This window comes from Colius striatus, chromosome Z (genome assembly GCF_028858725.1).
Source record: "Colius striatus isolate bColStr4 chromosome Z, bColStr4.1.hap1, whole genome shotgun sequence".
In the NCBI taxonomy this organism is placed as follows: domain Eukaryota; kingdom Metazoa; phylum Chordata; class Aves; order Coliiformes; family Coliidae; genus Colius; species Colius striatus.
Window position 1 is genome coordinate 29,471,282 of NC_084790.1, and position 12,637 is coordinate 29,483,918.

The 12,637-nt window shown below is 36.2% G+C and overlaps 1 protein-coding gene across 4 annotated transcripts in view; it reads right to left on the reverse strand.

The window, feature by feature from the left end:
- MAN2A1 (mannosidase alpha class 2A member 1) overlaps positions 1-12,637 on the reverse strand; it is a 110,126-nt gene that overhangs the window by 64,566 nt on the left and 32,923 nt on the right. For all 4 annotated transcript variants that reach the window (XR_009820860.1, XM_062018367.1, XM_062018366.1 and 1 more), the window contains exons 4-7: positions 11,098-11,269; positions 9,401-9,528; positions 7,748-7,921; positions 5,106-5,292 (exon numbers count right to left, since the gene is read on the reverse strand). Coding sequence is in view for 3 of the 4 variants with exons in the window: in XM_062018367.1 (XP_061874351.1) it covers positions 5,106-5,292; positions 7,748-7,921; positions 9,401-9,528; positions 11,098-11,269 (661 nt within the window). In the remaining variant the exon portion in view is untranslated. The remainder of the gene's footprint in view (positions 1-5,105; positions 5,293-7,747; positions 7,922-9,400; positions 9,529-11,097; positions 11,270-12,637) is intronic.

Sequence of the window (12,637 nt, forward strand, 5' to 3'; positions counted from 1 at the left end):
CAGGGTTTATTTAGCACATCAACTATTGAGTAAACGTAAGGTCTGTATTCTGGAGAGTGAAAGGGGGCACAACAACATCTTTAGTTAAAGATATATACAGTTCAGCTGAGACCAGAATAGATTCAACTAGTAGCTTCCCCCATCTCTGTCTGTAGTTTGATTCATTTCAGATTATCAAGTATTTATTCTTCAATCAATACTTTCCACGACTTTCAACAGGCTGCTGATTTAAACATCAAGACTTTGTCTCCACACAACTCACAGAACAATTCGTGCAACACAAAAACTTTTAAATTCAGTCCTCTAAGAAACCAGCCCAACTCCAATTTTCCTCATGCAGCCTATGACTGCAAATTACTTTACAGCCTCTTGAATAATACAGGACTTCAGAAAAGGTTACAGTTAACAGGATATTTGACTTTGACATCTCTCTTCAAAGCCCTTCTCTAGTTTCTTTCCAAATCTGCTGAAAAATTCATCACTGTTGCTGTTCTCACTTTCTTCAAAGTACTCATAACTGTAGGATGATTAGGTGGTTTTAAGGGGAGAACTAGGATCTCCTTCCAGTTTTAATTGCAAAAATATCAAAGAAAAGAGAATATACCTGAGACATCTAATTTAAGTTTCTCTCAAATAACTTCCTAAGTCACTACTTCATAAAGAAATGAGAAAGTTATCAGAAAGCCCCAGACAGAATTTGCTGAAAAAGAAAAATATTCCTGGAGAAAAAACGAAACAAAACACTCAGTTTCATCAATGCGTCACCCTTCTGGTTCCTCAGCAAGAGAGTGTTAAAATGTATTTTAATATATGTTTATTCTGCCTTACCTGAATGAAAATTTGAAAATCAAAGAGGTAAGTGTTGATAAACCTTTTGTAATGCTATGAATATACCATATCAGCAGCAACTCCATTTTAACAGTTTAAAAAAAACAGACACCAAATTTTTGGTTTTATACAATCAAATGTTGAAATTGCACAATATGTAGTTTTTAATATTCAGAGAAACCCTAACTGCCCTCTTTGTTGGCAACACTAAAGTATCTCAACATTGTCAGCAGCAGCATCAAGAATATTTTTTAGCTTTCCTTCATCAATCATCAAAAGCTTCATCAAAAGCTTCAATCATCATTGAATGCTTAAGACCTTCCACAAATTAAGAAAATCTCTTTGAAACACAAGTGTATTTTAACTGAAAAGTTTTAACTCAAAAATAACAGGCTAAAAAACATCAAAATAATTAACAGCTGGTTTTGCCCCTTCCTGCATCAAAGGAGGGCATCAGTCACCACCCAGAGTCTGTGGGGATCACAAGAAATTTTGAAGCAGCTATAACAAGTCCTATATGACAGGTTTGACAGTGGTTACAGCTTCAGAGTCCACATTACTTCAGCCCACACACAAAACATTAGGGATGCACTCTTTGTTCCACTACCTCAACTAGAAAACAAATTCATTTGGTGGACTCCAGAAACAGGACAAGGTGTAATGGAATGAAGCTGGAACACAAATGTTCCATTTAAATATAAGAAGAAACTATTTCACTGTGAGGGTGACAGAGCAGTGGAACAGGCTGCCCAGGGAGGTTGTGGAGTCTCCTTCCTTGGAGGTCTTCAAGACCCACTTGGTCATGTTCCTATGAGACCTGATCTAGGTTGACCCGCTTCTGCATGGGGGTTGGACTAGATGATCTCTAAAGGTCCCTTCCAACTCTACCATTCTATCATTCTATGATTCTGTGACTGGCAATTTTCTAGTCAACAAGTAATTTTTGTGGAGGAGACAGTTATGCAGACAAGATGACTACCTTCTAAGAGGGTGATCTCAGATTCTTCAGGCTGGCTATCACAAATATTAACTACCAATGCCACATCAGCAATATAATTTTGAACACTAGTTGCATGTTGTACAATGTGACCAACCATAAAGATAATAAAAACCTTAAAGAGTAGGGGCTGAAGGGAAAAGTCTATTTTCTGCTGTTCCTCTGAAAAGCATAACTTCTAGTACAAATTTCTTCCCATTTCCATGACAAAGACATACACCAGCGAAGACATATACTTCCTCTAAAAAAACCCAACTCATTCAAGAAAAAAATCCTAAACAAATGGCTGTTTTTTCTTCCTAGTGTGAAAAGTCAGAACTTCAGTATTCACCAGCATATGGATAATGATGAAGCTGCAAAACAGGGTACTGCAACAGCAACCTTTATAAACTCAATTCTTACAAAGTGTAATTAAACAAGTACAGGCTTTCAATTAGGTTGATGTTTCATTCCTTCTTAGCAAAACACAACTAAAGTGTCAAGGTAATGGCAAATCCAACAACTACCAGTCTTCAGTTTTCAATATCTCTTCAGTATATATTTTTATGTCCATAATAGTACTGAAACCAAAAACAACAGACCCAGCTGAGCATTCAAGATCTGTGTTTTATTAACTTTGTTGTGACCTTAGCACTGAAGGAAGATCAGTGACCTATATCGTACCTCTAAATTTATCAAATGTGTATCAAATATTTTTTTCATATCCATGTAGTCTAGATCACCTGTATTCCTCCAGTCTTACAAAACAAAGCAACCAGAGATCAGAGACAGATTAACTAATCACTAATTAAGAAGGGAAATCTGCAGAGGAAGAGAAGGTAGAAGAGTAGGGCAAGATGGAGGTGACCATGTGGCCTCCATGGTCAGAGGAGGAAAGAAGGAAGAGGACCAGACCAGAGACCCCTCTGCCACCTGTGTCAAGAACATAGGCTGTGCCCCTGCAACTCATGGAAGGCAATAGCAGGACTGAGAGCCATCAGCAGCTCCAGGTGAGTGCGCCTGGACAGGCGGGAGACTGTGTGAGGAGACAGCCATGGAGCAGGCCATGCTGGGGAGCCTGCAGGCCGCAGAGACCCAGAGAGGAGCTGCAGCTCTAGGGATGAATGCACATTGGAGCAGACTGTGCAGGGCTACCCAGCCTGTGAGGGACCCCACACTGGAGCAGGGAGGACCAGCAAGGAGTCCGACTGCCCTGAGGTGAAACAAGCAGCAGGAGCCTTTGAGAAAGGACTGACTGAAATCCCCATTCCCTGCTCCCTGCAATGCTCAGGGGCAAAAAGGCATAGATAGGGATCAGGGTTCTGAACATAGGAAGAAGAGAGTGGTGGAGGGAAGGTGGTCTTAAACAGTTGGTTGTGCTCTTCAAGTCACTCTGTGTTGTTTTTTGTTTGTTATGTTCTTAGTTGCTGGTGAATTAAATTAAACTTTTTTTCCCAAGTTCACTATTCTTGTCTGTTTTGCCCAAGTCCACAAGTGGCAACTGTGCCCTCCCCATCCTTGGGGGGTTACAAAGGCCCTTCATACTTATAGCTGATCTTTTATTCCTTGATGAGCCTGAACCATGACACATAACAACTATAAAACTTACATTGTTACAGAGGTCAGATTAGAGATGGTTTTGGCTACAAGATTCCAAGTTTTTCTTAAAATATCATTAGTGTTTTTACCAGTCTCCAGCAAAACATTACTTCCTATGTTTTAATGGATTTATTTGAAAATACATGCTTAAAGTATGGTTCCTCTATTCTTTCTAGTGTTCCAAATGTAAACAATCCAAACTCCCAACTCAAAGACCATGTGTTAGCTTTACTTTTCACTTAGGTATTATCTACCATACTGCTGCTTCAAGTGCCTGTTAGACACTGAAACTGTTTATATCTAACAAAAGCTGCAGCAAAAGAATTAAGTTACAGGGACAACATCGAGACGATGATCTGTTGAACTTGATCATGCATTCACTACATACTTGCCCTATTTTGTTTATTATTTGATTTCATGTGATGTGGTGAAAGAAGCATGTCTTTCTCAAGGTCTAATTATCTTAACAAGCATTCCAAGCAGGCCTACATTGTACTTATTGCTCATAGGTATTTGCTAAACAAGCTGTTACTCATCTACAAATTATCTACAAATATATCTCAGTTAATTAGGATACATATTCAAGATTTATTATTTTTACAACTTCTTTTCACAGTTGATAGGCATCTGATGTGTCATAATGAGTCTTCTATTAGCTCTACTGTTCTCTTGACACCTTTAGCTTTCATTTTTCTACTTTTACAGAAAATTACTTTTTCATATCTTAATTCAAATTTCTACCTTAAAATATAACAATTGTGATGTATTCTGTTTTCTATTGTTTTTATTTTCAATACAACCTTGTAATTGAATTTTACTGACAAAGTGAAGTTTTCAAGATGCTTGGCAAAATTCATACTTGGAAAAAAGACATGCAGACTAAACCTGTAGACAATCAACGCATCATCATCACTTCAAAACTCCACCATCAGGGCTAGAACCAAAAAGTCAGTCTGTTATCTTTAATACATTTGTTATACTGCTTTATACATCTACTTGAACTTGGGGACGGTTTGAAAGCCTGAAGGTAACAATAGGACCACAAAATGCAACTGTCATCTGGAAAAACCTTTAGCAGTTCTATCTTCCCCCTTCTTTTTTTTTTTTTTCCCTCTTCCTTACTCTGGAAAAGTAGTTTTGTAAAACTGTGAATTTGACTCTTATTCATGGCAAAACAAACCCAGTATTTCTCACTGAAAAATAAACTGAGGTTAATAAGATTTCCACTGCCCTGCCTGGACATGTAAGACACAAGACTACGATTCATTTAAACTGTCTACTTCAAAGAAATCTAGGCCACAGATTGACAAATTTTCCAAGCATATTCCATATCTTACTGTTTGCAATTACAAAATACTACTCCATGCTGTCCCTGATGTCTTTCACTGGCGGGAGACAGACTATTGTCTAGTAGTCTTAACCAAACAGATGGCTATGTTCTGTCTCATATTCTGAGAAAGTATGATGCATCAAGAATGGCAATAAAAAAAATTCACTCCATCATCCTTAATTATAACTTATCTTCAGACTTCACTGTCAATTATGTTCTGAACTTCTGTGCAAAGAGTAGGTTAAGTAATAGGTATTATTTTCTTATGACAAAAACTATATAAATTCACCAGGTTTTCTAGATATCATCCTTGATTAGCATAAATTAATTATTTTTTAGGTTATTTCTCTGCAGAATATTCAAAAGTTGTACCTGTGTTGAACATTTCCAGCATGAATGGCTTCTGGTGGAACTCTCCACGGACAGCTTACTCTTCCTCCAGGAAGACGCTTGAAATCAAACTGGCAGCAGATTTTTGGATCTGGACCACAAGTATGAGGAATGTCATAGCTATAGAAAGGCATCATATGACAAAGGATATCTGTACTGGATCCCAAATCTGTAATTAAATATGTAGACCACACCTTTAAAATACATCCTCTCAGATTTGCCAAAACTGAATCAATTCCATGTTCTTAATACAAGAACTGTATTAAAAACATCACATCAAAACAATTACTTGCTTTGAATATCTGTAACTGGATTCTACATTTGGATATATCTTACATGTAATGAAGCTAAAACCAGAGCTACTACCAAGACCGGAACGTTAAAATAAAGAACCAGCTGGCTGGGAAAGATAGGAGCAAAATATGGCATTCCAGAGTTTGTGGGGAACAAGACAGAACACACTTTGACAAGTCTCAAAGGAAGATCTTTCAAAATTTAACTTTAAAGAGAACCTGCAGTTCTCATGGAACTTAAGAGGAATTTAAGTTTACTCATCCAGTAAAATCCCTAAATGCTCATAACCTGTTTCCAATACTAACAGTAATTTTACAGTGAAAAAAAGTAATGAATGCTGTAAATGTGCTCATATCAACAAAAGACATGAACATATCATTCAAATCCTGAACAGTTTTTTATTTACAAATTAAGTACTTTGTTTAAAAACTCCTGTTTTACTGCTACTTACCTATTACTAAAGAGCTAATATTCCATAAATATATGCATTTACTTCTCAACTACAAGAGTTCACTTTGCCTCATGTACAATGTCTCCTTATGTCTGATGAGTATGAAGTGATCTTTGACACGTGATCTGTTTTGAAAAGCTTTCTTTTGAAGCCCAAACACTATACCATATCACACATGTGAATTACATATGCAACTACTTATGAAAATAGTCTGTTACCTAAATATTCTGTATGCTGAGTGATATACACTAATGTTCAAAGAAAAGTCTCTTAAGTGTCAGTATCTGACAAATTGTTTCATAGTGGTATGTTTTCAAGTCAAGCTTACCTGAGCAGTAGATTCCTTCCTCTGAATACCTTCCAACAATTTTCAGTTAAAAACACAGAGAACTAAAAAGCTTCAAAATCACCACTGCCTTTCAATAGTAAATACTAAACATGTTTGTCTGACCCTGTATTGACAAAGTAGGGACATATTTGCTTACTTTAAAAACAGAAAGACCAAATCCTCAACTACATACATTCATCATACATCTTATTGAATTGCTGATATGGTACAATGCAAAACAAATATTCATCTATAAAATTAATATATAATTATTTTTTATTAGAATTAATTCAATTTATAATCACTACATTATCTAAGAAAATTTTCATATTCTATCTTGTATAAACATATAAAAATCCAATTATATTTATTATAAGAATAAGGTTTTAGATGACAATTTCATTGCAAATTAAATAGTAAAACGTTTTTTAATTTATTTTTCTGGCTAAAAATGAGCTACAAATTTCAAGTCCACAGAAAGCTACTGTTAACTAATGACACTAATTTGTCACAGCAGCTGAGGGAAATTGTTTCCTTGAAAAGTTATTCCCATAGTAAAAACATAACAAGACAGATCTTCAAATTTTTTTTGTTTGTTTTTTGGGGTTATTTTGGGTTTTTTTCCTTTCCAAGAGAAAAATTCCTTCTCCTCCATTTTATTTCCACATCCTAGGAGTAGGAGGAAGAGATCAAATAAGTGAGAAAAGGGAAAAGAATATTCCACCATTTACTTTTTTAGATATATATCTGTAAAGAATGTAGAAGAAGGGAAAGGAAAGTAAAAGCACAAAAGAAAGTTAAGAAACAAAAGATCAGAGGTACAACAGCAGTAATACAGTTTTTAGGTTTAATCTTTCCCAACATACAGGCATTCACATTCTCTTTGTAATCAAAAGGAAAAAAAAATCCTTGAAAGTTAACCTAGATGAAAGACTTCTTTTAACAGAACTCCAAGTATAGCATTTTTAAGCCTAGACTAACTTCTCTAAATCACCTTCTGTAAAGATTTCCGCAGTATTTACTCAAGACAGGGAGCTGCTGGAAAGAGCTCTGTGCAGGACGACCAAGATGATGAAGGGAGTGGAGCATCTCCCTTATGATGAAAGGCTGAGGGAGCTGGGGCTCTTCAGCTTGGAGAAGAGAAGACTAAGGGGTGATCTCATTAATGTTTAAAAATATGTAAAAGATGGGTGTCAGGAGGATGGAGCCAGGCTGTTCTCAATGATGTCCAATGACAGAACAAGAGACAATGGGTACAAGCTGGAACATAAGAGGTTCCAAAGAAACATGAGGAAAAATTTCTTCACTGTGAGGGTGATAGAGCAATGGAAAGGGCTGCCCAGATGGGTTGTGGAGTCTCCTTTACTAGAGACAATCAAAACCCACCTGTGTGACCTACTCTAGGTGGTCTTGCTGTGGTAGGGAGGTTGGACTAGATGATCTTTTGAGGTCCTTTCCAACCCTTAAGATTCTATGATTCTCTTGATATTTTGTCTGTATTTCACCTGTGTAAATTAACAAAAGAAATTGACATCATGGAAAAACACATACCCCAGTTCTGTCTCCAAAAGAATTCTAGTGTCTTCTGTGTTGCAAAATGTTTTTTAACTGAGTAATGAACTCTCTGTATAAGCATATTGGAAAATCCTGTGCGTTTCAGAAGGTAGGCCATTGTTGGTGAATGCCCAAAAGGATCAATTGCCCATCCAGACTTTGGTTTCACTCCTGTTCACAAAATAAAAATGGAAGCTTTACTTTTCACTCACATAGAGCTCTACCAATCAGAGTACTAAAGGCAAAATTCCATGAAGATAATTAAAATATACAATTAAGTATTCAGCCTCCTGCAGCACACACCCTGGAATTGAAAGCTAGAACTAAACAGATAAACAGTTAACAAAAAAATATAGATCAGATGTCTTAGAAGAAAAGCATTCTGTCTAACTACATGAAAACTCTGAGATTAGTAGTCTACATTGTTATACTATTTCAGACATCTCATGTATCTTTAAATGGAAACAATAAAATAGATCTCTTTTTCCACTTGAAGTAGTTTACAGATGTTACAATTGGAAAAGAAAGCCGAAAGAATATTAACAGATGGTAATGGATTAACGTTATAGCTTCTTGAATTTTCACTGTAATAATGTTAGCTTTTGTTGGCTTTGGAACTAACTTTTTCATTTATTTTAGCTGGTAAATTTTAGAATCATGTTCATTAATATTGTCTTTGCACTGAACTTCATACTAACAAATAAAGAACCTGTATCTAACTGTTGTTTAACTTACTCTTCACCATGGTTCCACATTTTTAATGTCTTATCAAAAAAACAGTACAGAATGCGTTACCATTTTATTAGGCTTCCCTCCCCTCCACCTCTTAATTACATCAGGCTGTGTTTATGCAAATTGCAATCTAAGTGAAACAGCTTTTCAAAGTAATTTTAGTTAATTGGATGTAGCAGTGATAACTTATTATTAAAATCACTGTACAAATATATTCTATATAAAAAAGGGTTTCTGTACTTATAGAACATTACATCTACTCACAGAACTATATAAAATAAACCTCCCAAAGACATCAAATGAGATCAGCCTGTATTACTGCAGTCAGTAATTCATTAAAAGAAAACAAGTAGGTTCTGGTTTTTTTTTAAAAAAACAATTCTAACGGTACAATGGGTTTAGGTTCTATAACTACTAAGACTACTGCTACAACAACTACTACAGAATTTCATATTTACTTTTTTGAAAGCCTTACATAGAAGAACTTCATGAATATACATCTTGCAGAATAAATCCACACCCATCAAAGAATATCAATTCTTAAATCATTTTAAGGCCCTGTCATGATTTTCAAAAGATAGAAACAGCAATCAGAAACTCTTTGCGATACTAGCAACATGAGATCTACAACCCAGCATAATTTCACGTTACATTTTATAACAGTAATGTACTATGCACATTTTCCATTAATCAAGACAATTATGACACAGAATTGTTTAAATAGACTTTGTCCAGGAACTTCTACCTGGAACAACAATTACAAATACTTAATATTACAGCTTCCAGTAAGTGATTTGACATTTCAGGAAAGCAGGGTAAAGAGAGTCTTCTAAGCACATCAGAAAAACAAACAATTAAAAGCATATTGGTATTGAATTCCTATATTAAAGCTGTTAAAATTTGGATAGAGCTACATACCTAGGTTCTTTTCTAGCCATTGATGTCCCTCTATCAGTTGGTCAATTACAGCAAAATAATGAGAAGAGGCTTCATCAGGCATGACCCATCCTCCTGTTACTATTTCAAATTGTCCATCTTTTATTAACCTGAAAAATATGTAAATTGTGGTTAGATCTTGCATATGAAAATAAGGTTCTTAAAAATCGATTTCTGAACACCCAATAGCTATTTATCAGGGACACGATGCCAAAATCAAAATTGCTTCTCCTATTTACTTTACTGGACTATATCTCTTAATCAAAGAGGGAAGGAATGAGTAGATGAACAGTAAAAGTTTTAGTGCCTGTGAAATGAAAACTACCAGCTCCACTGCTAGTGTCATGATACTTGATTTCTTTCAAATCAGGGAGAAGGCTATTTCCTGCAGAGATAACAAAAATACTGAAGTATGAAGATCAACTGAGCAAGATCCTTACACATTGCACATTTCAAGCACTACTGATACCTGTCTTTGACTTGCCATTCTTTTCATTGTTTTAAAGAGCTAGTAGAGATTCAAAGTTTATTGTATCTATAAAGGCTTCACACTATCTCACTCATTAAAATTAATTCTTGAAACAGATCACAGTACGATCCAGTCTTTCCATTAAGATGTCAGTGAAGATAACGATCTGGAATTATATAGTTCATACAGTTGAATAACGTAATTTCAGCACTTACAGTGCACACCACCATATAAATATTTAATGAATTTAAGAAATATAGTAAACTTATGAAAACTTAAGTCACATTATGGATAATAACCATACAATAATGAAAAATATACAGCAAAAATAATCTCCAGTACTGATTCGATATGTCTTACAGCAGTTTAACCAATACCTGACTTCCCTGAGTACACAGTTCCCTAGTGAGTATCATTTACTGTTTACTGTGTTCCAAGAGATATGTTTAATTTAAAAAAAAATAAATCTGTGCTATAATTCTCCTGTACTGTACACATTTTTTTCAACAGTTTTCTATTTCATTACCAAGATTCGTAGCACTACCTAACCTTTGCAGCTGCGAGGCTATCATAGCCTTAATGTATACTGCTGGATTTTGTCTTAAAGAGAAGTAAAAAAACCCACCTTTTTCAAACCTCCAAACTATATCCTTTATTCAAGCAGCATGCCTTGCCTCAATGTCTAAGCAAATCCTTTACTTCTGTATTACATTTTAACTTGTGATTTTAAAAGAACTAAAAGCAATGGTGTAGAGTATGTATTACTTCACCATTTAAGCAGCTGCATGCTTAAAAAACACACACATACTCAAAAACAATTTCATTTAATAATGGTGTTATACCTAAAGAAAAATTTACCACATATAAATAGCTAACACAAAATATTGTTTTTTCTTCTATTACCAATACTTCAGTGTGATTACAAATAGGTTTATAATCACAAATCCATTACAGTTTGAATGACACCATCATGGTTGTTCATGGAAACTTTTAGTCATTTTTTTCAGCAACTTGGTAATTTCACTTCACTTCTTTAGAAAGATTATTTTGTAACTAGAAAAAAATTCAACTACATCCAAAATATCAGAACTTAAGTAGTCAGTTATTCCAGTAATTTTGCAATGCAACAACTGAAATGAAGTTTACTGTGTAGTCATATACAGAGTCTCAGCATATGCCACATGGAAGATATGTAGTTCAGTGTTCGCACCTTTTAACAGTATTCTTTTTTTGGCTATCTATTGCATCCCACCATTTTGAAAAGTAAGAAATCTCAGACCACACAAATTTCCTTCGGTTGTCTTCTTGTAGTTTTATAACCATATTATTTAAGATATGTTGTGTCTGATCTCTGAAGTAATCATCGAACGTCTTCAGCCAACCTAAGGGTAAAAAAAAAGGGAAATTTAAGTTGCTTTCAATAGAGACCTGCCTTTTTCCCACTCTCCACAAAGTGTTAAGCATTTTATTAAAAAGATGAACTTTATTTGCTGTGGACATTTGAAGCACTAAGCACTTGGATTCATATGAAGCTGGATTGTTTTGGTAACTGAGGGAGCGGCAGCAGTTTTGGATCTGGTTGGACTCACCTCTGGCCAGCCCAGGCCAATCAGGTGCCTCTGCAATCACTGTTTAAGGGGAGATCTGCAACTGCAGATGGAAGGAGTGGGATAAAAGAAGTGACCATCAGATCTTCAAGTGATTGAGCAGGAAAGTGGGAGGTGTGCTGGGGCAGAAACGTCTCCCTGCATCCCGTGGTAAGACAGCAGCTGTCCCCCTGCAAGCCATGGAGGGTAAACAGTGGAGCTGAGATCTGCTGCAGCTCATGGAGGACTCCACACCAGAGGAGGTGGCTGTGCCCAGAGGCACCATGGTTCTGTGAGAAGCTTGGAATGGAGTAGAATGTGCCAGGAGTTGTGCTACTGTGGATATCTGTGGGGAGGAGTCTGTGAGGAGCTGCAGCCCTTGGAAAGAATTCATGTCAGAGAGGTTTGTTAGGGACTGTATTTTGTGGGAGGGACTCTGTATTGGAACCGGGGGTAGAATGTGAGTCCTCCTCTGAGGAGAAAGGAGCAGCAGAGACCATCTGTGAGGAACTGACCACAACCCCCATACTCTGCCCTCCTGTGGGGGAGGAGTTAAGAGATTATGGGGAGAAGAGTTGAGCACAGGAAGAAAAGAAAGGTGAGAGAAGGACATCTTGCGGGGCTGGTTGCACTTTGCTCATCATCCTACTTGATTTTGTCTCATTTGTTCTTTTGATAAAATTAATTTTGTTTCCTTCCCCACGTTGCGTAGTCTTGTCTGTTTGGCCTGGGACCGTAAATGGTGATTGAGCCCTCCCTGTCCTTAGAGATTTCCATGAGGCACTCATCACTTTTTCTCTTCACTCTCTCACCATGGGAGTGTGGGAAGAGACTGACCAAGTGGCTGTGTGGTCCTTGTGTCCAGTTGGGCCTAAACCACAATAGCACTGTAGGAGTTTCTTTTTCATAGAATCATTACAAAGTTTAGAGGTTTCATTTCCTAAATATATATTTATGTGTAATATTAAGCTTTCTAATTTGATCAACAGAATACATAATTTTAAAATACTATGGAATTTAATTTGTGCTTAAAATAAAGTAGCTGAAAATGAAGATGGACACATTTTCAAACTGATCTTTCCTTAACAACTTCCCCTAGGTTTCTTCATTTCTCATATCAGGATGACTGCAGTATCTACTAAGAGATCATCTTCCCAGCCCAAG